The following is a 25,737-nucleotide window of genomic DNA, read 5'->3' as shown; positions in this document are numbered from 1 at the left end:
CCTTCACTGAACTTTGTGTCTCTGTACAGCACTTGCCTTGTTATAATTTCCATTGATTGTCATTTTTTATAGTAGATATGTTCTATAAACTCTCCACGGACACTGCATTAGCAAATACGAAACTATTACTCCTAGGGAAATAATAGGGTCAGCTTCCCATGACCCTCGGGTTATATTTTCATTAAACAATCATTGTATGACCTCGTTTTCCTATGTTTCTGTGTAAACACACCTTGTTTAATTTATATTGTTGACTCACTAACACTTGGAACTCACAGGCAACGTTGTGCCTCACGCCCAGATGAAGTTTATCTCACACACCCACTTTCTCTGAAGGCTCATCCCAGGCTCCTTGAACTTCAGAATGCTAGGCGGCCCTTCAGCACTCTGCCTGGGGGCATCTTAAACAGCAAAATCACCAACAAAAAAGCACAGAGACGCAACAAACAAACAAACACGTGGCACTCTACAGACCATAAAAGGAACTTGTATGCAGAAGGAGCTGAAACAAGAAGGCAGAGTGTCATTGGCCTCTTCAATCTCGGTGGGCACGTGAGCATCAGGGGGCTCAAGATTTCCACCGCTCTAGGCATGTCCACGAGTGACCACAGTGAGGAGGTAAACTCACAAACCATGTAATCCGAGAATAATGCGGCTGCTGGTACATGCTGGGACAGTATTCCCTTCTGTAAACTCCCTAAGGTCCTTGCTGTTTCTCCCATGTTGTCTAACACACTGCCTGGCCTCTGGGAGGCAGTAATACTGAGAAGCCTTTGGGGGCAGACGATAGGAAAATAAAGGTACATTAGGTTACCACATTATAACTTAAAACTTGTAGTGCACCTGTTATGTGCTAGGCCCATGCTGGGAGCAGGACGCACAGTGGTGAACAAACTGAGAGACCTTGTCCTCACATGTAAGAATACAACTAGGAAGCCTGGCAAAAGGAGGAAGTAGAACTTGAAAGGCAGATAATTTTAGAGACTGAGAGGTGGTAACGTATGTAAGCTACCTTGGAATAAATAGAATAAAGATCAACTTGCAGCCGCCAGGGGAGGCTGCAGGCAGCACACTGCAGTGGTTAAAAGCACGTCGCAGTGGAGTCGCGCTGCTCCATCTTGAATTCAGCCCTGGGTCCAACGAGCTGTGTCACCTCCAGTGGGTCCCTTAACCTCTCTTGGCCCCCATCCCTCTTCCGAACAATGGGGACATCATGCTATCTCCCTCAGGGTTGTTAGGAGGATTACATGGGATTATTTGTAAAGCATTTAGAACAGTGCCTAGTGCAGTAACAAGCATGTATCAATTATATTTTAAAAGACTACATACAAAATCTTGTCAGATCAGTTTGATTCCCTTTGAGAGAAAGAGGTAAGTGGAATAAGAGGTGGCTCCTTCTACTTGGCATTCTCACTGCTGGGCGGGGGATGAGGTCTTACCCACGGAGGTGAGCAGCCTCATGTGGGGATGCGCTGTGCAGAGATGGCCGGACACTCACCGCAGGCCCGAGTAGCTGGTCTCGGGGCCAGGCGTCACCATGGCCATTCTGCTCAGTTCCTTGGTGAGTGACAAACAGACCTCCTGAGAAACTGCCCAGATATGTAGAGAAGGATGAACTTAGGAGGACTATTAACAATGAAAAAGAAATTAAAGTTTAAATAATGTGCACTAGAAAAAAATGGTTCTATAAAAATAGCATGAAGTCCATGAATTAAAATCACTGGTGGATTAAAAAAAATCCACAAAAGTAGAAACCAGAGGGAGTGATGGGATTGCACAATTCTAAGGTTGGCTGTGATGGACGACACCACAGTGGGAAACTTCCACTATGTCCCTAGCACATAATCAAAAGCACGCGGCCTGCAAGAGCCAGAAAACAAGCATTCAGTCCATTTTCTGAATGAATCAGGAGGCCAAAGGTCCAATGTCCAATCATAATTCATAAAATGTGGTAGAGGAAGCTGGCCCCTAAGGGAAATAGATTGTATGAAGAAAGACTGAAGATACTTATTCTTTCTTGAGAAGAGAAAGCTGAAGTGTCACTTACTTGCACTGAGAATGACAGGGATTTCCCCCCTCAGTATCTTGCCTGTAAAAAACTGATAATTGTGTCAGAATGCTATGAAAATGAAAGTCCAGCCCTGGCTGGTGTGGCTCAGTGGATTGAGCACTGGCCTGTGAACCAAAGGGTCTCCAGTTCAATTCCCAGTCAGGGCACATGCCTGGGTTGTGGGCCAGGATCCCAGTAGGTGGCGCACAAGAGGCAACCACACATTAACGTTTCTCTGCCTCCCTCCCTTCTCCTTTTTGTAAAAATAGATAAAATCTAACAACAACAACAAAACAAAAATAAAACAAAACCCTTATACAACTGTAAGGGAGGGTGTCTCAAGATTTTTTTCCCTTTAACTCACGTATTTATTTGACACTGACAACAATAGCTTTCATTACAAGTAATATTATGTGATGTTTTTGAGAGTATGGAGTTGGTAATTTGCTTACATAATTATTATTTTTAAAATCTTTATTATTTTTAAGGTACAATTTATTGATTATGCTATTACAGTTTTCCCAATTTCCCCTCTATCCCCGCTCCGCCCTGCACCCACCCAACCCTCCAGCATTCACCCCTTAGTTCATGTACCTGGGTTGTACACAAGTTCTCTTTCCTACACCATTTTTGATATCTACCCATCTGTTTTATGCCTACTAATTATGCTTCTTCTTCCCTGTACCTCCCCCCACCCAATTTCTCCCTTCCCTTTCCTCGTGATGTCCATTTCTCTGATTCTGTTCCTGTTCTAGTTTGTATAGTTTGTTTTTGTTTTTTAATTTTAGGTTCAGTTGTTGACAGTTGTATTTGTGGCCATTTTATTGTTCATAGTTTTGATCTTCTTTTTCTTAGATGAATCCTTTTAACATTTCATATAATAATGGGTTGGTGATGATGCACTCCTTTAACTTGACCTTATCTGGGAAGCACTTTATCTGCCCTTCCATTCTAAATGATAGCTTTGCTGGATAGAGTAATCTTGGATGTAGGTCCTTGCCTTTCATGACTTGGAATACTTCTTTCCAGCCCCTTCTTGCCTGTAAGGTTTGAGAAATCAGCTGATGGTCTTATGGGAACTCCTTCGTAGGAAACTCCTTTTCTCTTGCTGCTTTTAAAATTCTCTCCTTGCTTTTAATCTTGGGTAATGTAATTATGATGTGTCTTGGTGTGTGCTTCCTTGGATCCAACTTCTTTGGGACTCTGAGCTTCCTGGACTTCCTGGAAGTCTATTTCCTTTGCCAGATTGGGGAAGTTCTCCATTATTTTTTTCAAGTAAGTTTTCCATTTCTTGCTCTTCCTTTTCTCCTTCTGGCACCTCTATGATTCAGATGTTGATGCTGGAATGTTTAAAGTTGTCCTGGAGGTTCCTTAGCCTGTTTTTTTTTTGTTGTTGTTGTGGTTGTTGTTGTTGTTGTTTTTTTAAATTCTTGCTTCTTCATTCTGTTCTGGTTGAATGTTTCTTCGTTCTGGTCCAAACCATTGATTTGAGCCCTGGTTTCCTTCCCATCACTGTTGAGTCCCTGGACATTTTCCTTTATTTCACTTTTCAAAGCCTTCACTTTTTCTTCTATTTTGTGACCATACTCAACCAATTCTGTGAGCATCCTGATTACCAGTGTTTTGAACTCTGTATCTGATAGGTTAGCTATCTGTTTGTTGCCTAGTTGTATTTTTTCTGTTCTGTTCTGAAGCTTTGATCTGTCTTTCATTTGGGCCATGTGTTTTTTGGTCTTGGTGCACCTGTTATGTATTAATGTGTTTACCAGGGCGGGGCAACCCACATCACTGCGTTGTGACGCTGTATGTGGGGAAGGGGTCTGAGAGGGAACAGTGCTGCTTGCACAGCTCTCTGCTGGTTTTCAGTCACTTCCCCCGCTACCCACAAGCAAATTTGGTCCCTTTTGATACCGATTTCCAGGTAGGTGGTTTTGCATGTTCTAGGACTCTGTGGGTCTCTCCAATCAACCCTCCTGCAAGGCTGGGAGTTTCTCCTGCTGCCTCAACCCCCACAGGTGTTTTTTGTTTTGTTTTGTTTTGGCTTTCTATGTGACTTAATGTTTTTTTTTTATTTTAATCATTGTTCAAGTACAGTTTTCTCCCTTTTTCTCCCAAACCAGCCCACCCACCCAACCCTCCCCACTTTCCTCCCAATACCACCCTCCCCCTAGTTTTTGTCCATGTGTCCTTTAAATTTGCTCCTGTAAACCCTTCTCATTCTCCCTTGAAATTCCCTCTTCTCTCCCCTCTGGTCACTGTCAGCCTGTCCTCTATTTCAGTATCTTTGGTTATATTTTGCTTGTTTCTTTGTTTTGTTGTTTAGGTTCCTGATAAAGGTGAGATAATATGGTATTTATCTTTCACTGCCTGGCTTATTTTGCTTAGCATAATGCTTTCCAGCTCCATCCATGCTGTTGCAAAGGGTAGGAGCTCCTTCTTTCTTTCTGCTGCATAGAATTCCATTGTGTAAATGTACCATAGTTTTTTGATCCATTCATTTACTGATGGGCATCTAGGTTGCTTCCAGCACCTAGCTATTGTAAATTATGCTGCTATGAACATCGGGGTGCATAGGTTCTTTTGGATTGGTGTTTTAGTGTTCTTAGGATAGAGTCCCAGCAGTGGAATTGCTGGGTCAAAAGGCAGATCCATTTTTAGTTTTCTGAGGAAGTTCCATACTGCTTTCCATAGTGGTTGTACCAGTCTGCAGTCCCACCAACAGTGCACTAGGGTCCCCTTTTCTCCACAACCTCTCCAACACTTGTTGTTTGTTGCTTTGTTTATGATGGCCATTCTGACTGGTGTGAAGTGGTATCTCACTGTGGTTTTAATTTGCATCTCTCTGATAGCTAGCGATATTGAACATTGTTTCATGTGTCTTTGGATCCTTTGTATGTCCTCCTTGGAGAAGTGTCTGTTCAAGTCCTTTGCCCATTTTTCAATTGGATTCCTTGTCTTCTTAGAGTGTAGTTGTGTAAGTTCTTTATATATTTTGGAGCTTAAACCCTTGTCTGAGGTATCATTGGCAAATATGTTTTCCCATACAGTTGGTTCTCTTTTAATTTTGATACTGTTTTCTTTAGCTGTGCAGAAGCTTTTAATTTTGATGAGGTCCCATTTGTTTATTCTTTCCTTTATGTCCCTTGCTCTAGGGGACAAGTCAGTAAAAAAGTTTCTGTGTGAAATATCTGAGATTTTCCTACTTACATTCTCCTCCAGGACTTTAATGGTGTCATGTTTTATATTTAAGTCTTTTATCCACCTTGAACTTATTTTTGTATAAGGTGTAAGTTGGTGCTCGAGTTTCATTTTTTTGCACATGGCTGTCCAGTTCTCCCAACACCATTTGATGAAGAGGCTATTTTTACTCCATTTTAGGTTGCTGCCTCCTTTGTCAAATATTAATTGACCATAGAGACTTGGGTTTATTTCTGGGCTCTCTGTTCTGTTCTATTGGTCCATGTGCCTGTTTTTATGCCAGTACCAGGCTGTTTTGATTACAGTGGCCTTATAGTATAGTTTAGTGTTAGGTATTGTGATCTCTCTTACTTTACTCTTCTTTCTCAAAATTGCAGCAGCTATTCGGGGTCATTTATGATTCCATATAAATTTTTGAAGTGTTTGTTCTATGTCTGTGAAATACGCCATTGGTACTTTAATAGGAATTGCACTGAATGTGTAAATTGCTCTGGGTAGTATGGACATTTTGATGATATTAATTCTTCCAATCCATGAACACGTTATACGTTTCCATTTGTTTGTGTCTTCCTTGATTTCTTTCCTGAGTGTTATGTAGTTTTCTAAATACAGGTCTTTTACCTCTTTGGTTAGGTTTACTCCTAGATATTTTATTTTTCTTTTTTCTATTTCAAATGGGATTTTTCCCTTGATTTCTGCTTCTGCTGTTTCATTGTTGGTGTACAGAAATGCCTTTGATTTCTGGATATTGACTTTGTATCTCGCTGTTTTGCCAAATTCATTTATTAGGTCAAGCAGTTTTTTGGTGGAGTCTATAGGATTTTCTATGTACACTATCATGTCATATGCAAACAGTGACAGTTTTGTTTCCTCCTTTCTGATTTGGATGCCTTTTATTTCTTGTCTGATTGCTGTGGCTAAAACTTCCAGTACTATATTGAATAGAAGTGGTGAAAGTGGACAGCCTTTTCTTGTTCCTGATCTTAGTGGAAAAGATTTTAATTCTTGCCCATTGAGTGTGATGTTGGCTGTAGGTCTCTCATACATGGCCTTTATTATGTTGAGGAATGCTCCCTCTATTCTCACTTTGCTGAGTGTTTTTATCATAAATGGGTGCCGTACCCCCACAGGTGTTTTTAGTCAGAGGTTTGGAGGCTTTATTTCTCTGCGTGGAGCCCTGGGTTGCATGGTCTGTCTTACTCCCCAGTTGTTCCTCCTGGTTTATCGGCACACAGATGTGAGACCCCTGGTCTGCCAGCTGCTGCCTCGCCATGAGTCCTCTCTGCCTGGCTGCCCATCTCTGCCCCCTCCGACTGGCCCTGTTGAATGTTTCTTAATTCCTTGGTTGTTGGACTTCCATAGTTAGATTTTTCTGGCAGTTCTGGTTGTCTTTAAATTGTTGTTGTCCTTTTGGTTGTGGCAGGAGGCACAGTGTAGCTACCTGTGCTTTCATCTTGGCCAGAAGTCAAGATTTCTGCACTGTGGCAAATCTAGATGCTAAGCATATGAGCTCAGAGGGGGGAAAAAAGGGGAGTTTAAGGTTTCCATTGAGTCCTGCTTATTCTGTATTTCACTTGTTTTAGAACATGGGCGCCATTTTTTTTCCATATAATGTGAAGCCACTGAATTTAACTGTGACATCTTAATTGTCATAAAACAGTGCAAAAGAAAGTTTGTGGTTAATAAGCGAACACAGATGGCAAATTTAAAAAAACCCTGCTTTTTGTTATTTGATAGTAAATATAATTATGTTTTGGGAAACTTCACAATCTTAGCAGAAATCACCTATTACCATTCACTGGGATGAAACAGCTTCTCAGTCAGTAGCTTAGCCGAGTTTGGTTTCCCGGGTTGGTAAATGAGTGTTCTGGGAGGTGTGGACTGTCCTTTTTAATGTAAAGAATCTGGCACTTCTGCAAAAGGGTTTGTGAAACCATTGTTAAAACCCCAAAAGGTAATGACTAAGACTTCAAGCCAAAAAATACAATGTACAGTTCTCTCATGGCAGCCGCCACACGGTGACGTGGTTACCCATAGCCAATTGACAGGTATACAGAGAGTCTCTGCTTTCTATTCCTCCTTTCGTCAGAAGACTGTCTTTTCACATCTTTCTTGGGAAAGGGAGAGTTATTACACACTTTGCATTCAATCTTCTTCTCTCCTCTTTTCTTGACCAATTTTCTCAGAAAAATACTCCCCATCCCTCTCTGCTTTAATTTTGAGGGGAAAAAAAGATCCTTCTTGTTTAAGAACAAGAAGCCACTCAAACATATATACACAAGAAAAGGCAAGATTTAAGCTTTTAAGTAAAATCGGATAATAACAGAATCAGGAACCTCAATTTCGAATGCCAATTTCTGAACTTTCCAGAATATCTATGAAGGTCTCGACCCTTCCACCCTCTTCTGGAACCCCACAGAAGACAACGGAGACATTCTCAGCTCAGTTACAGTTGCACATCCCAATAGTACTGTACCTTATTTCCATACTTCAGATGCAGAACATTTCCATTAATCAGCAGATTGGCCTGGAAACCTATTTTAGTATTGGTTCTATGGGGAGATATATACCAAGTTCAAAATGGCTGTACCCACTGATTAACTTGGCCCTCACCACTTACTGACCGACCTCTTATATGCCTATGGGTATTTACCGTGAGGGACACAAAGGGGTGTGTCATTAACACCCACCATGTCAGTATATAAATGGGGAGGTCAAAGTAGCAATGAAGGCTACGTGGGCATAAAATACAGCAAGTACTACAAGGAGGTGCAGTTTGGAAAGGTCTCATAATCTTGCCCCCTGGCCTGATCCTTGAAGGTTAAATGAGCAGAGAGAGGGGAAAGGGGATGGACAAAAGTAGATTAGTAGAAATGTGAAAGATTAGGCTAATTTAGTGTAAGAATCAGACTATAGTCTTACAAGCCACGCAGCAGTGGGAAAACAATGAAGATTCCTGAACAGGAGTGTGTGGACTTAACTGGTGTTACATCTTTATTCTAGCTGCAGGGTGCCGAGGTATGAGCCAGCTGGAGGGAGGAAAACCAATGAGATCAGGGTGTGAAAAGGCACTAAGCCTACTGAGTACGGATGAGTGGGCTTGCAGGTGGAGTGAAGTCCTTTTGGAAAGCAGTTCCGTAGTGAAGATGCTGCAGTATTTGTTCACTGTGCAATGAGGGTCAACGAACATTTCTAGAATGCAGCATCAGTGAGTTGTAATGGTTCTGTTATGAGGATGAGGTCAGAGGAAGAATGCACTCCTGCCCTCAGGAAAGGAGGAAAAAGGAGGTAAAGAATATCCACAGAGAGAGAGAGAGGCTAGAATGAAGTGTATCTTGGGTCAATTTTAAGCTTAAAACAAATATGCAGCTGTGCAAACATTGGAGTAAGTCCTTTGAAGAAGGTGTTTACTTTCCTGGAGAAATAATTTGCTATGCTTCATCATAAAATATACATTCTTTAGGTAGCTGGACATGAAACAGAAGTATGAACGCACTTGGATCTTTAGGTCAGCGTAATTTTGCCTTTGCAAAGCAAGCAACCTTTTGGTAAGGTCAAGAATTCAATTACAGTAACTGAAGCACTAAATTCTGATCCCTTGAGATATCCCTAGACCAATTCAGAGAAATAGCAAACTTACCATTTTGTTCATTAATACTGTTGAGAAAAACGCCTGAAAACCCCTTTATGAAAGAACATGACCTACTGTTCTAAGATAATCCAGTTCCTCCTGAGAGAAGGGGTTGGCTCAGGTAGCTTACATTAGCCCCCTAACACCCCGTGAGGTGGGTTTAACATGCAGAGGAAGACAAGAAAGTATCCCAGGGTTATAGAGTAAATCTGGAGAGATAGCAGAATTGAACCCCACCTGTCCTCTCAAGATTTATGAGGTCTACCTGGGGAGCACTGTGCCACATAACCTTTCCAAGCAACTAGGTAAATCAATAAACTATTATACTAGAACATGGCAATTCTATTTGTGAACCAATAATATAGTATGAAATTTATAGTTACAAATACAATGCATTACCAAGCACTTTTTTAATCCTCACCTGAGGTCATTTTTTGTTTTTATTGTTTTTCAGAGGGAGAGAAACATTGATGGGCTGCCTCCCACATGTACATGTACATGGCCCTGGACCATGTGTGCCAAGACTGGGGGTCATACATGCCCAGATGGAGGACTGAACCCTCAACCTAGGTGTGCGCCCCGACTAGGAATTGAACTTGAAACCTTTTAGTAACCAGACAATGCTCTATCCAACTGAACCATACTGGCCAGGGCCCAAGCATTTTTTTAAAAAAGATTTTATTTTAAGGGAGGGAGAAAGAGAGGGAGACACATCAATGTGTGGTTGCCTCTCAGGCACCCCCTACTGGGTACTGGGCCTGCAACCCAGGCATGTGCCCCAGCTGGGAATTGAACCAGCGAACCCTTGCTTCGCAGGCCAGCACCCAATCCACTGAGCAACACCAGCCAGGGCCCAGGCATTTTTTATGATTAACTACACTCTGTCAAAAACTGGAAATCCAAATAGCTTGCTATATACAGAGGGGGAAAACCCATCTCAACAAATACAAATCTACAAAATAGTGTTTTCTTTAGAAAATGTCCTTTCTTTTCTCTCAGTTGCCTAATTATATTTTCAGATGGAAGCAATGAAAATTGAAATGTAGCTCTGAGCCATTTTATCTTCCAGTGAAATGGATATAATTGTAGCTTCTGAAAACTGGAGCCCAAAATATGTTCACTTGTCATAGAGAAATAGAAGTACCTTGTAATATTATGTGGGAAACTACGTTGATACCCAGCATGTCGATATTAAATCTGGAATGGCCTTCAGTGCCACTAGATTTGGTATTTTCTGAGGTAATACAGTCCCTTCAATTACTCATGGACTGAATTATTCTATCTTACACCGTTCATTTCTTAACCCTATCACTACTCACTAGAATTTCCCATCAACATTAAATTGGGGAAGAGAAAACTTTGAAATATCAGTTTGCTATTTATAAATGCTTCGATTAAAATATAAGCTTAAAGTTTAGGACTATCTGTGGTTTTCTGCATAGAAAGCCATGGTTTTATTTCTCCAATATAAAGTCTATTAATATAATTAGACTGCAGATAGATCCAGATTATTTAAAAAAATGAAAATCTTGAAAGAAAAAGTTTCATTTCCCCCCACAAACATTTGCAATGTAACATGCATCTTTGTATAATGTATTGGTTATGAAAGTAGATACTGGTCAACATTGTGTTAACATAAAGCTTTTCCTGAGAAATTCAGTTTACACGAACTGCTTGCTAACTATCCCCCTTTTCTTAAAATACAGAGAACGTTAGCACCCAGAGAAAGGGATGAGGAACGGAAGTCATCTTCCCATTTGAAGTTTTCAGTACCTGTCACTGTATTTTAGTGCAGTGATTCCTTAAAGGTGCTCTCCAGCCCACCGGCACGTCCAGGCCTCGTGCTCCCCAGCGAAGGATGTTTCTGTCCCACTAGGTTTAAAAGACCAGTTAAGGCACAGCAGGGTTTTCTACAGTTACGTCAGAGACACCAGTGAGTGCTACTTCGCTCTTTTCAAGCTCAGACCACTTCGTAATTTTTTGAAAACTCCATATAAAGGTTCTCTTCAAGAGAAATACCACATCCTCAGCATCTATACATTACAGAAGAGCAAACATTAACTAAATGACTACACCCAGGCTAAATGACTCCAGAAATTGTTTTCAACCATGGGGTACACTTTAGAAGCCCTAAAACAAAGGAAAGGAAAAGCTATAACAAATTATGAAAAAAGAAGGTATATTCATTTTTCTTGCTTAGTTGAAACATGGTTTCTTTCATCAGTGCAAAAGCCTGGGGAAATTAATAAAAACCACCCAAGAAATGCAGTTGAATGCCATGATGTCATGAGAAGACTCTAGAGAATGAGTTTTCTCTGGTTTCAATTAACTATAAATTATCTCCTGTCCCACAAACCTTAAAAACAAGTCACAAAATCCACATTAGAATATAAGTTTTTTAATTTTTATAAATAACTTATCTGTTACAAAGATAGTTTACCCAGCTAAATCACAAAACCATCCACTCAAGATATCCAAATTACGTTTTATTAATAAAACAAGTAAAAACTGATTTATCAATCTTCACATAGAACTGCAGATGAAGCTGAAAAACAAGGCCTATTTTTAAAGCAAAATGCACCAAATGTAAGGGCTTTGGGTCTACTGTCTAATTAACTAGGATTGTCATATTTCTTTCCATATACATAGCGCAAAGCCTGGAAGTCGAGGCTTTGACATTCATATAGGTCACCTATAATAATCCTGTTTATTTAAAAATATCCATTTGCAAACATTTACAGTGGGTGACAGTCTACATTACCTCCTATCTTTTGCTACATTTCAGCACTTCTGTTAGCCCCATTCTAAGCACTGATATATAATTTCATAATTGTCTTTTTAAATGCATACTGTTATTTTTTCTTGATTTTATTTATATACATTCCTGATCATTTGAATATTTATTTTCCTTATAAAAATATATCATCAAAATAAAGAGATGCTTGAGGTTGCTTCAGTGTTCAAGTTTGATTGTTTTTTTTTCCAGCTTTTCTTCAGTTGTCCTAAATATGACTAGCCTTGTTTTATAAATACACACGATACTGCCACCAAGTCAGGTTTAGAAATGAACTGCCCCAACAGTAAAGCATTTAAACTTCTTTCTTTCTCTCTCTCTCTCTCAAAAAGGGCTGTAGGTACTGCTACTGTTGCTGGTTTTGAAACTGTACTTTCCCAACAGTAATCCCTTGTGAAAGTTCTGTGGGACACCAGGCAGATGAGGAAGTTGAACCTTGTTGCTCTGTCAGTGGGTTAGAAACCTTTCGTTTTACACTTCCCTGGGGAAGATAAAACACTGTGCTGTGTCACCCACTGCTAAAGGCAGGACATAGTGTGACCTACAGACAGAAGTCTTGTAATTACGTTTCCTGCAGTTCACTGCGCAGCATTGGGATGTCTTCACAGAGTCGGCACTCAGGAGGGCAAAGTACAGAATAAGTAGAGGAAAGTTATTTTGTGCATAGTTTCATTTCATTAATGCTTCTTTATTTTAAGGCATTGCTTCTTTTGGGTAAGGCTTAGAAAGGGACATGATCGTGCTTAATCACTAAAAGGAAACAAGAAAATTAGTTAACAAAAGACTATTACACTATACATATAGAAATATAAGAAAATAATAAAGGAGAAGAGAAATCGCTTAAAGCAGACTTAGAGACCTGTACAGTAGGAAAAGCTCTGGGATACTTCACTGCGTGTTTGTACAGACAATGCATGCTGCTTCCTTTTCACCTTTAGACCTAGATGCTGGCTTCAGAGTGGAGACGTTTTCAGGGAAGACAAAGACAAGGCCAAGAGTACCACAGATTTGTGAAGTTCTTCCCCTATCCATTGGCACTATGCGGCAGCAAAGTTTTTAAATAGTTAAACCTTGTTCCATTTCTTCATGTTTGTAGTGTTTCACTGAAAGCTTTAAAAAAAAAAAGCCATCATTTTATTCCTTCCTCCTGTCAAAATTCAGTAGTGACATGAGGGGAAAAGGTATGGGAACACCTAGGCATTAATAACACATTGAAAATTATCTGTAATGGGCTACTGGTAACACTGAACGTGGTTAGGCAGCGGGCAACCAAGTCTTTCAGCAGATTACCTTTCATGTGATGGATTTCAACTGCCCATGACATTAGACTGAGGTATTATTAGCTCCGTGGGCTGACATTTAACATTAGCACAACACCATCTTGTCACACCTTCTGTTTGACAAAATCCTATGTAGCAGTGAAACTTTTCCCCTGATGGCAGACTGGTTTCTTGAGCTTCAGATACGGTTCTGGAGAAGATACAGGCCTTCTGGCTCAGAAATGCCTTGGCATCTCACACTGTTCACAGCGGATTAAGGCGGGATGGTTCAAGAAAGTACAGGCAGTACAATTCCACTGAGCCCCCTCATCATCTTCTGTATCTTGAGTCTTTGGTGTTTTGATGGTGGACCTCTGATCTGTAAGGAAGCAAAAGAACTACTTTAGAAGCAAAGATCACAAAGTCATTCACTACTGGCAATCTCCACCACTGCTTGTCCTGCACAGCACTAGGCCAGTTGTTAACCAAATGGAGCACCTAGCTGAGACCCACACACACGCTTGGGTCCTCACCCGTTTCCCGCAAGCTGGCACTTCTCCGCTGGGGAACATAAACATGGACATGATGCAGTTACCTCAATATCTTATTAAAGGAGAAAAGAGTATGGTCTCCCCAATTTACAGCAGGAGAAAGGGGAAAGCAATCCATATGTTAACTGATAGCAAGATTCCCAGTGTCACCTCAGATTGTGAAAAGGTGTCCCAATACAATACTGACAATGAACTTATGTCTCATTAAAGTTAGAGTTTCATGTCCCAGTGAAGCAGTATTTATAGTTCTGTTTTCTACCAGGAATTAAAGTTTTTGTTAAATGTTCTTTATCTGCTGAAAATGTCAGCCTTAAATAAAATATAAAGATGGACTAATTTCTATAATCTTATTTAACTATCAATAGACCCTGGAAAAGTTAATCAGAGTAAAAAATTTTACCGTGTTTATTTTTCACTCTTAACAGTAGAAAGAACACCAGATTGAGGGTTGTGAGAATGGAGTTCTGCATCTGGCTCTGCTACTAACTCCTGATTTCTTTGTTCTGTGATCTGAGATAAATCATATGGTGTTTGGTCTAATCTTTCTTACTGATAAAGTCACTGCAGCTTTAAGGGGCCAGTGTTCTCAAGTATTTGAAAAAATTGAGGTATCTTAAATATGAGAAATAGTTATATTCTTTCAAGGTTGTAGCTAAATGAAATGACATTAATAGAACTTATTTTGGGGGAAATACCATTATAAATTTAGAATAGTATTCCTACAAATTATTTTTGGGATGATGTCTCCTACCAAAGTTTATAATTTAAGCATTTAAACTATTAAAACAATGTATATCAATTTGCAAATTTCATCTACTACCATTCAGTTACTGAAATGGTAACTAAATGACATCTTTTCTGCTCTTTTAAAAGACTATTAGATTAAAATAGAAAGTTTTGTAACAAATTTAAGATATTTAAGTGCTGTCTGGTGCTCTGGGCCCCTTTAATGGTACCTTATTTAGTGGTTAATCTTCAAGAGCATTTTATTGCAACATTCCCAACTTCAGGCATTGGTTACAATTTTTAGGCATCCTCACAATTTTTGCCACATGCATGAGCAACTTGGAAAATATTTGAAAAATCAAGGGTCTGATAATACTAGTTAGTGTCCCCTAAAGCATTAAAATAAACAGTTATATCTGAATTTATTTCACATTCCATATGTGGGAAACAAGTTACAGAATGACTGCTCTAACCTGAGGGTCTGTCCTGCTGCTCACTAGAAACCTGGTCTCACTGGAGAGTTAGAAAACATCCTAACCTGGCTCACTTTTAGTAAAACTGTCTGTGCTCTGTGTTTAACTACAAAGGTTTTTTCAGTGTTAATCTATAACAAGTCCATTTAAATACCAGCATCTACTTAATTGTTTAGTCAATGGAAGACCTACACTTTAAAAAAAAAAAGTCTCCAAGAGTTTTCTTACATATGCACAATTTCATTTGGTAATTAACAAGTTATGAATCTTTTTACTAGCAGTATTTGGAAACTAAACCATCAGAATTGAAAACAGAGGAAGTTACAATGAAAAAGAGGAAGTTACAATGAAAAAGAGGATTTGTAATTGGAGGAGCTGTTTAAAAAAACTCACTGCCCTGGCTGCTGTGGCTCAGTGGACTGAGCACCAGCCTGCGAACCAAAAGGTCGCCTGTTTGATTCCTGGTCAGGGCACTTGTCCAGGTTGTGGGCCAGGTCCCTTTCCCTCTCTCTGAAAATAAATAAAATCTGAAAAATAAACCAAACTTCATTGTGAAGCAAACCTGATTTTAAGGTTTGCATAAACCTCCAATAAACCTCTACCAGTGAAACTAGTTAACTCCTCATTTTAGCCTTAAGGCAAAAATAATTGATTTGTTATTTCTCTAAAAACAGCCAGGATACAAGCTTCCATATTTTGTGAAAAACTTTCAAGTAATGAAGTTTTTCTTTTCTTTTTTACCATAGAAAATCTCAAACACACACAACAAAAATAGAGAGAATGATAAAATAAACCCTCATGTTTCCTATCTATATTCTACCTTTCTCTTACCCTCAACACATAAAGTACTAGATTATATTGAAACAAAACAGGAAATTTTTATGAGAAAAATTCTGGTTTTTGAAAGAGAAAAATGCACATATAGAGGCAACTCACTGGGAGCCCGAAATATCTACTTTTTTTATTTTAAGGAGCTAGGTTATGCCACAATTTTATTTCTTTATTCAGTTAGCACCTAAGAGCATCCGATGTCTGCATACTCGCGAACAGTGCCAAATGCCCTACTCTCACTTTTGCTCCTCTGTAGTAACAATTCACTACATTCCAGCTGTGTTTAAAAGCATTTAAGAAAAAATGATATCAAGATTAGCTAGGTCTAATTAAATTATACTTAAAAATATGGTAATGAAGAGAACAGGTTCCTGAATGAGAATGTTAAAATTCTTGCAACAAACCAAAGAACCAGTAACATAGTCTTATTGCCATATTTTTATGCCTAGAGTAAAAAATTACACATTTATTTTGACATTTTGTAGTTTGCAGTATATACATTCTGTGAATATCAGTGATGTAAAATGCTAGTAGGTAACAGTTTTCAAAAATCACTTATCTGTAATTTTGAGTATTTGATCACACAGAATTATGCATAAATTAGATAAAACAGGCTACTCATGAAAAATAAACTTACTTCCTATGGTATCTGCCTCATCATTTGTCTGAAATTTAAAGAATACAAATTTTTCACCTGATTTTTTTAAACCAGGACTTGCTATTTTGTGAGTGCATGATGAATCCAAAGGGCATCTACTACTTTTTAAGAGCTTTTGTATCCTCCCCAACCCCCAGCATGTAAATAAAAAAATCAACAAACGTATTCCTAATGAACCCATCCAAGACTGTCTAAGTCTGAAGCACTTCTAGAGTGGAAGGTTGCTAAAAATAGCAATTAAAAATACTGCTTTTCAAAATGTAACAGTTTTCACACTTAATGGATACACTAACCTTTGGGTTTTGGTGGTACAGGACCTACAAATCCAATATTGTCATAAAAGTTATGAATTGCGCTGGGATTAAAATGTGGCCCTGAAATATATAAAAAGTAAATATATCAATGTTTATGTTCAAAAATATTTTATTTTTTAAAAAGCAAATAGTTTATTTCTAAAAAATAATTACAGAAATGCTTTTCAATTATTTGTACTTCTAATCTCAAATTATATGTAAGGAGTCCAAAATGGCTGAGGCAGGTAAACACAGCACTCATAACAGTGGCCTACGTGGTAAACTGGGGAAGTCGTCATATTAATGCTAGTAAGACAATGAATGACATGATTAGAAGCAGATCCCTGTTCCATGGGACAAATGTATAATTTTAAATGACTCAACATGGCCTTAAGCAACTAAACAGTTTGGTCACTAATAAGTATAAAAACTTTGCACTCATGTAATACAATGGTTCACATTTTAAACAAAAGCAACAAGTTCAGAATTAGTTTCTAGAAAAGCCCTAACTTTCTTTTTCTCTCCAAAGTTAAATTATGGCATTGTCTATGAATGTTTTAAGATAAACAGCTTACTAATGTTTTAAAAGAAAATAAAATGAATCATCTTTCAGTTTAATGGATTCTGGCACACAGTCAAAACTGTGACTGAAGGACTTTTTTGTTGGTTTCCTTCCCTTTTCTACCTTTTCCATTTTATATATTTCTATTATTTCTCCAACTTCAAAGTTAGGTTTAAGTTATAAAATTTCCTTTCAATTGTCTATGGAACTGAATTAAATTATAAACTTTTTTTTTTACTATAATAAAGCAACTTCTAAATAACAGCTCAAGTACAATAAATTATCATTGCTCTAAAAATGTGTACGCCATATATTTATTCTGTTCTCTATTTTATCAATTAAGATAGTGCCATTAGGGTGGGGATGCCTTTTAAATTATGTTTTGAAAAGCATAATTCTTGAAAGGCAAAACGGAAATGCAAAAAAGATGTATGAGTACATACATTTTAATCTTAATAAATATTATTGTAACACATTCTACTAATATGTAGTAGCAATACTTTAACAACACAGCTAAAGATACTAATCCTTGTCTTCCTTTAGCACATTACTAAAGAAGATTTGAAGGATATAAAATGTATCAAATTACTCAACTAAATACATTACATATTTTTTGGGGGGAGCAGGGTGGGAGGGAAAATTAAAACCCAACAGTTTTCTAGCACTATCTGGCTCCAAAGTCAAATCTGAGACCATAAGATTATGACTGATAAATCTGTTTTGAGCCACAGGAAAAGAGCAGGTATATTTATACAACGAATTTCTGCTGAGTATGCACTGAAGTTTACCTCGGGCTTGAAAAAGATCAATTTCTTTGGTTAAGCAGTCAATGTCAATCTGGAGTTGTCTATTACAACTTCTCAACTGCTGCATTTCTTCCAGCTGAAAGATAATTCCATGTGAGAAGGGTCTACATTGAATTCTCATGTTATTAGTTAAGAAAAAAAAAAAAAAGTTTGGCAGGGGAAGGTAAGATCAGAAAAACAAGTATGAATTAAGAGCTTTTAAAACCAGATCAAGCCTTTATACTTCTGATAAGATTGCTTATTCACGTGTTCAAGCAGAGAGGTCACAACAGTTAACAGACTTACTGAAGGTATTTGGGATATGGAATTCGATCTTTTCAGACGCCTTCGAGTTAGATTATTTTCCATTTCATTGACCTCAGATTTTAGTTTATCCAGCTTTTTCTTTTGAATCTCAAGTTCTCTTTGAAGTCGTTCCATTCTGGCCTTCTGGTGTACCAACAGAGCTGCAATACATATTAGTAAACATGAGGACCTACTCACCCGCTTTAGTCATAAGCAGCCTTGGGAAAACAAAACAAATGAGTATTTGTGACAAGGGTTTGCCAAGAATCCCAAAGGTACACTAAGACAAAATACTGTAAATTTAAACATTTGAAATTTCAAAAGTTTCAACTTGAAGATTATCTTAATTATTCAAGTGGACAAATGTCACTCACTAATTTTTTTTAGGGTTTGGATAAACCTATTTTATGGCCAAAGATAGCACTTTTATCCTATTTTTACTCTCAAGGCTCTAGTCTAGTCAAATAACCTAATTCACTAGTATTTAATTCACATCTAACTTTCTGAAATAAGCACTTCTGCTCCAAAAAGTCTAGTATGTTTGGATAATGCATACGGTATTCTAACAGAAACATTTTACAGGTATTTTAGACGGGAATATAGGTTAGATTTAATCTATCTTGACGTATGCAACAAATAAAGTAGATTGATTTGAATCCATGTAAACATAAACATTAAGCTGTTGAAATTTCAAAGTAAAATCTATACTATAAATAGACAAATCAAACACATACATTTTCTTATATTCTAATTATATTTTGTGAAAATGTTTCCCTAAGATTTTTTAAAAAGAAAGTAAATAATCAGTCTTGTAGCACGAATGATAAACTGCTTGGGAAGCTTACGGAGCCATAAGAATGGACACGTGTTCTTGTGAACCATCCCTGGACAACCTGGGCCTCAGCGTTTAAGAAACGGAACTGAAAGTGCAGATACCTGGATCTACTTCTAGAGAAGGCAGCTTGGGATGATTCTACCATGAGAAAACAGGCAGGCCTAATGAGAAAAGTATAATAACTAACCTTTACAAATAAAAAACAGTCATTAAAATAAAAAGTCAAACAGATTAAACCAATTAGATTAATGTTTAACAGTCATCCTCAACTAAACCGAAAGTTCTATAAATCTAAAAAATAAGGAAAAGGCGATGGCACATTAATGTACATTCAGGCCATTTAAACTAGTAGTCTATTCTAGAACCAGAATCAGGGTGTGGGATGGGAAGCCTATTAGGCTCAAGGACTTCAAAATCAATGTCAGTTGGTAATTTTTCCCAAGAAAAATTCGACACTAATATAATCTGCAGACGTTTCCTTCTGTAGTTTTTCTTTCTTACTTATTGACAGAAACAAGTATGAGGGCATTATGTTTCAAGTTTTAGAAACCATGGCTAATTCTGATAAACTCTAAAATCCTGGTACCTTCTCTGACATTTTAATATATATTCTGTAATGCAGGGAGGTGTTTTTAAGGTACACAAAGTCCTGGTTAAGAACTTGCTGTATCTTTGCACATCCATACCTACACCCTAAGGTTTTTTAGGTCAAGCGTGTATTAGTTCGGTTTATTTCACTTGAACTGCATTAGAGTGTATTGTCCTAAAAGAAGATGAGGACATGGGTTTTATTTTTTTGAACAGGACAGTAAGAGAAGAAAAGATGGAAGCAGGAAGTGAAGGGCAAACTAAGGGTATATACTTTCCTTCGTTTCTGAACTCCAACCACGTACCAACACATCTCAAAGAGGCATTAATTAGACATTTGTTTAAATTAATGATTATTTTATTTGAAAGTAGCATTTCTTAAAATGCTGAAGATTTGTAAAAAAGTAAACACATTTATTTAGTGGTTCTAATGAGTAAAGATGGTTTGTTTATGCTGAAATTAGAAAAGATATACACTTATGTTAATATTTAATATTATACATGGAGAAGGGATGAGAATGGATTTCCTGAGAAAGTGAAACACAGTTTATACCACACTTGAGTGGTCACAATTTACACCATAGGGCAGAGTGAGACTTCGGGATTTTAAATTGTTATAATAATTAGTCCCAGGCTGGTGATTTCCTCGGGGCGCTAGGGTGAAGCAAATGTGAACTGCTCCGGCGATCCACTTCTCCCACCAGGGAGCCACCACTTATGGGATCCATAAAGGAAAAATACTCAATGAAATAAAGGTCTCAAGACTTCTGGCCAAGTTGAAGGCATAGGTAGACACACTGTGCCTCCTCCAACAACCAAAAGAAGGACAACAATTTAAAAACAAAAAAATGACCAGAACTGACAGAAAATTGAACTCTATGGAAGTCCAACCACCAATGAGTTAAAGAAAGACACATTCATCCAGACTGGTAGGAGGGGCAGAGATGGGCAGCCGGGCAGTGAGGACAGACAGGACAGACTCAAGGCAAGGTGGCAGGCTGGAGGAGCAGGCAGTTCCACATTTGCGTACAGATAAACCGGGAGGAACAACTGGGGAGCGAGACAGACCACGCAGCCCAGGGCTCCAGCGCCAGGAAATAAAACCTCAAAACACCGACTGAAAACACTTGTGAGGGTTGAGGCAGCGGGAGAAACTCCCAGCCTCACAGGGAGAGTGTTGGAGAGACCCACAGGGTCCTGGAACATACACAAACCCACCCACTGGAAAGCAGCACCAGAAGGGCCCAATTTGCTTGTGGGTAGTGGGGAAAGTGACTGAAAACTGGCAGAGAGCAGAGCAAGTAGCACTGTTCCCTCTCGGACCCCTCCCCCACATGCAGAGTCATCACAGCACAGTAACATCAGTTGCCCCGCCTTGGTTCTTAAGGCTCCACTGCCTTAACAGGCATACTGAGAGAAAAAAAATGGCCCAGTGAAAGAACAGATTAAAGCTCTAGAAAAAATACAACTAAGTGATGAAGAGATAGCCAGCCTATCAGATGCACAGTTCAAAACACTGGTAATCAGGATGCTCACAGAATTGATTGAATATGGTTGCAACATAGAGGAAAAAAATGAAGGCTATGCTAAGTGAAATAAAGGAAAATGTACAGGGAACCAACAGTGACGGGAAGGAAACCAGGACTCAAATCAATGGTTTGGAGCAGGAGGAGGAAAGAAACATTCAACCAGAACAGAGTGAAAAAACAATTCAAAAAACTGAAGAGAGGCTTAGGAACCTCTGGGACAACCTTAAACATTCCAACATCTGAATCATAGAGGTGTCAGAAGGAGAAGACAAACAGCAAGAAACTGAAAACTTATTTGAAAAACTAATGAAGGAGAAACTTCCCCAATCTGGCAAAGGAAATAGATTTCTAGGAAGCTCAGAGAGTCCCAAAGAAGTTGGATCCAAGAAAGCACACACCAAGGCACATCATAATTACATTACCCAAAATTAAAGACAGAGAATCTTAAAAGCAACAAGAGAAAAGGACATAATTACCTACAAAGGAGCTGATTTCTCAAAAGAAACCATGCAGGCAAAAAGGGGCTGGAAAAATGTATTGAAATCATGAAAGGCAAGGACCTATATCCAAGATTACTCTATTCAGCAAAGCTATCATTTATAATGGAAGGGCAGATAAAGTGCTTCTCAGATAAGGCAAGTTAAAGGAATTTATCATCACTAACTCATTATATATGAAATGTTAAAAGGACTTATCTAAGAAAATTAAAAAATATGAACAGTAAAATGACAAAAAACTCACAATTATTAACAATTGAACCTAAAACAAACAAAAACAAAAACAAACTAAGCAAACAACTAGAACAGGAACAGAATCACAGAAATGGAGATCACGTGGAGAGTTATTAGCTGGGGGAGTGGGTGGGGAGAGAGGGGCAAAAGGTACACAGAATAAGTAGCATAAATGGTAGGTAGAAGATAGACAGGGGGAGGTTAAGAATAGTATAGGATATGTAGAAGACAAAGAACTTACATATATATATAAGTTCTATATATATATATGGTTTATATATATAAATATATATAAGGTTTATATATATAAATATATATATAAATATATATTTATATATATATTTAAATATATATGTTTATATATATATATAAATATATATATTTATATATATATATAACCCATGGACATGAACTAAAGGGGGGGGGGAATGTGAGTGGGAGGGGGTGCACCGAGCGGAGGGGAAAAGGGGGGGAAATGGGGCAACTGTAATAGCATAATCAATAAAATATATATTTTTTAAAAGAATTTAAATTTATTATTATTTTTAAAGATTTTATTTATTTATTTTTAGGGAGGGAAGGGACAGACAAACAAACTCTAGGGAGGGAGAGAGGGAGAAGGGGAGAGGGGGAGAGGGGGAGAGAGAGAGAGAGAGAGAGAGAGAGAGAGAAAGAGAGAGAAAGAAACATCAATGTGCGGTTGCTGGGGGTTATGGCCTGCAACCCAGGAATGTACCCTAGCTGGGAATCGAACCTGGGACACTAAGAATTTAAATTTAAATCAACTGTGTTCAACCATCCTTGAATTATTTTCCTACTGCTTGGTATTTGTTTAAGGGAATTCATTTTTTATTCATTATATCTCCTGATTATTATTATATAGCCTAGATATCAAAGAAAATGATGGAATGCTGCTGATTTCACTTTATAAAAATTTCATTATCTGGATCCTAATACTGGGAGCATAGTATTCATGCATGTGCACAAAAGCACACATGTGTACACCCCTCTGACCCATACACTTACAGCTCTATATTTAGAGATAAATAAATAATATTATGTTCTCTAAGAACTCAAGGTTGCTTTATTATGATTTTTCTATTTCCCCACTATTAATTTATGATGGTATATTTCTATATCTTTTTTTATCCATTACCTTAGATATTAAAACATACATTTACAGATTTATTATTTTTATTAAAACATGTTTGCTACATCATTAGTAATAATGGAATCTTAGAACACTTTATTTACAGTCTTACGGTATTTTATGTTCATCATATATGTTAATTTCACAAATATTTTAAATATCATAAAACATAGATTTAAAAAAACCATGGTAACCTCAAATGTATTAAAATTAAGCTGATTTTAAAATATGGTCATATACCTTGCCCTTGATAAAAAATAGATATTTTGCTTTTTGAATTAAAAAAAAAAAGGAAAAGAAGGTCTCAAGAGAAAAAACTGACCACACATGAAAATGACCTATCATTGAGAGTCAATGGCCCAAAGGAGCCACCCAAACTTAAAGATTATATAACAGTCTGAAAGATGCTATGGAAAAATCTGTTTAAAATGATTACAGTAATACCAGAAGAAACAAAAATATAACCAAAGATATGACACTATGAATAATACAACAGATTTGGAAAAGTACCATAAAGAACCCTGTCAAATTAAAAACAGTCACTGGAATGAAAAGGTCAGGTTGATGAAAAATTAGATTGGATGGAGTCATAAATGCAGTCAGTGACCTGGAAGACAGATCCAAAATATTTCCCAGAGCACACAGAGACAAAGTGATAGAAAACATGAAAGAGAAAAGATGTTATATAAACCTAAAAAGGAGCTCTAGAAAAAGACAACAGAAAGAATGGAGGAAAGGCAAAACTGGAAAAGAGACTTGCTGAAAATTTTCCAAAACTGAAGAAAAAAAGAAATAATAGAATCCAGAAGATAAGAGAACAATTTGTCCACCTAACTAAATTAGTGAGGTATGGGTGATTAAAGACATTTTCAGATGAAGTTTGGGGGAATTTAGCAGTCACAGACTACTGCTGAATGAGCTACTAAAGATTTTTTTTTTAATAAGAAGGAAGTTAGTAGAAAAGGAAAAAATAGGATGAATACATCTTAAAAAGTTCTAATTATAAAACAAGGGAAAAAGACCATGGTAGTGGGTGGGGTGGTACAGATTGTTTAAAACAAAGTAAAACTAAGATATTAGAAAAGAATAAAAAATAAATTAGAAATATGAAGATCAAAGGAGAAGCATTCTAAGGTTTTGAAAGTGTTTAGGAAGAATACTCCCAAATGTCGTTAAACCAAATATACATGTTATAGACTTAGGGACGCTGGTTTAGAGAACGCTAAGTAGACTGCAGCTTCTAAATGAAAAGACAGACCAAGAGGAAAATCAATAAAATTCGATTAAACTTAGATGGTAGAAAAGGAAGAAAAAAAGGGGGAAAGAATAAAAAAAAATGACAATTCCAAATGTATCAGTATTCACAATAACTACAATCTAATTAAGTGTATCTGTTAAGATACATCAAGGAAGCAATTTTAAAAATTCAGCTGTATGTTATTTATAAGAAACATGCTTAAAACATAATCCACTCATCTTTTCAATATACAGAAAGCATACTATGCGTCAAGCACTGTTGTAGGCACCTGGGAAATCAATGAACAAAATAGGCAAACGTCAATCACTGCCCTGCTAGAGCTTGTATTACAGAGGTAAGGGTTGGTGTTGGTACAAGAACAAGGCTCTAAACAAGGGGTCAGCAAACTATGGCCAAATGTATCTCACTGCATGGAACACAGCCATGTTTACTCATTTGCTTTTTTGTCTATAGGTGTTTTTGTGTTATGATAGCAGAGTTGAATAGTTGTGACAGAAATGGCTTGCAAAATCCAACATAATTTACTACCCATCTGGCCCTTTATCAGATCACATGGAGACGTGGTGACCGTATCAAGGACTATGAGTAAATAGGGACCTATCACAGCACAGAAAAGTAAAGAGTAAAAGGTCTAAAGTGAAATATATATTCTGCACTTTAGGCACTACTGTGACACAACATAAGAACCCCCAACTACTGGAGGTATTTAAAGACTGCAGTGCACTGGAGGCAACAAATACCTCAAATCCAGCTCCACTCCTGACAAAATCTACTCACAACTCATACTAACAACCTGACAGAAAGAGAAGTGTTCTCACTGCTGGGTGTAAATATACTTTATCTCAGTCTCCTCTGCCCACCCACCCACTCCCAACAGTACTTGGCATTCAATAAGAAATTATGAGACACACGGAAAAGCAAGAGAAAAATCCAACTTATCATCAAGAGAGGAAGCAATTAATAGAATGTACTCAAAGGTAATTACCAAATGCTGGAACTACCTGATAGGGAATTTAAAACTATTATCAGTATGTTAAAAAAAAATCTATTTAAAAAGATGGCCAACATGCAGACTTACCAACACTGTGGATACAGAAGAATCACTGAGCTTGAAGACAGAAATTACCCAAATCAGAACACAAAGAAAAAAAAGAGGAGGAAAGAACAAAGCATCCAAGAATTGTGGGACAGTATCAAAAAATCCAATACAAGTAACTGGTGAAGGAGAACAAAAAACAAGGAAGAAGAAATACTGGAGGGGATAATGGCCAAACTGTTTCCAAAATTAATATAAGACAATAAACCACAGATTGAAGAAGCCCAGAGATCTCCAAGAACTCTTAATACAAAACCAAACCAAAATAATAATAAATAAATAAACAAAACAACAACAAAATAAATCCTAGACACATCATAGTCAAACTGTTGAAAACTAGAGATACATAGAAAATCTTGAAGGCAGCTAGAGAAATAATGCAATTTATATACCAGACAAATATAAAAATGAAATAAAGCCAGTGTAGCAATAT

The 25,737-nt window shown here is 37.6% G+C and overlaps 1 protein-coding gene across 5 annotated transcripts in view; it reads right to left on the bottom strand.

The window, feature by feature from the left end:
• Positions 1-12,004: 12,004 nt before the first annotated feature.
• Positions 12,005-25,737, bottom strand: part of TAB2 (TGF-beta activated kinase 1 (MAP3K7) binding protein 2) — a 75,545-nt gene continuing 61,812 nt past the window's right edge. For 4 of the 5 annotated variants that reach the window (XM_045843352.1, XM_045843350.1, XM_045843353.1 and 1 more), the window contains 4 exons: positions 18,118-18,278; positions 17,815-17,908; positions 16,465-16,545; positions 12,005-13,311 (listed from right to left, as the gene is read on the bottom strand). In XM_045843352.1, coding sequence (XP_045699308.1) covers positions 13,169-13,311; positions 16,465-16,545; positions 17,815-17,908; positions 18,118-18,278 — 479 coding nt within the window. In that variant the 3' untranslated portion in view covers positions 12,005-13,168. The remainder of the gene's footprint in view (positions 13,312-16,464; positions 16,546-17,814; positions 17,909-18,117; positions 18,279-25,737) is intronic. The other variant, XM_045843354.1, reaches the window with a different exon arrangement.

Source organism: Phyllostomus hastatus, unplaced genomic scaffold (genome assembly GCF_019186645.2).
Source record: "Phyllostomus hastatus isolate PE091 unplaced genomic scaffold, TTU_PhHast_1.1 phas_contig_40, whole genome shotgun sequence".
Taxonomy (NCBI): domain Eukaryota; kingdom Metazoa; phylum Chordata; class Mammalia; order Chiroptera; family Phyllostomidae; genus Phyllostomus; species Phyllostomus hastatus.
Note: the sequence above shows the minus strand (reverse complement) of the source record. Positions and strands in the feature narration are given on the sequence as shown.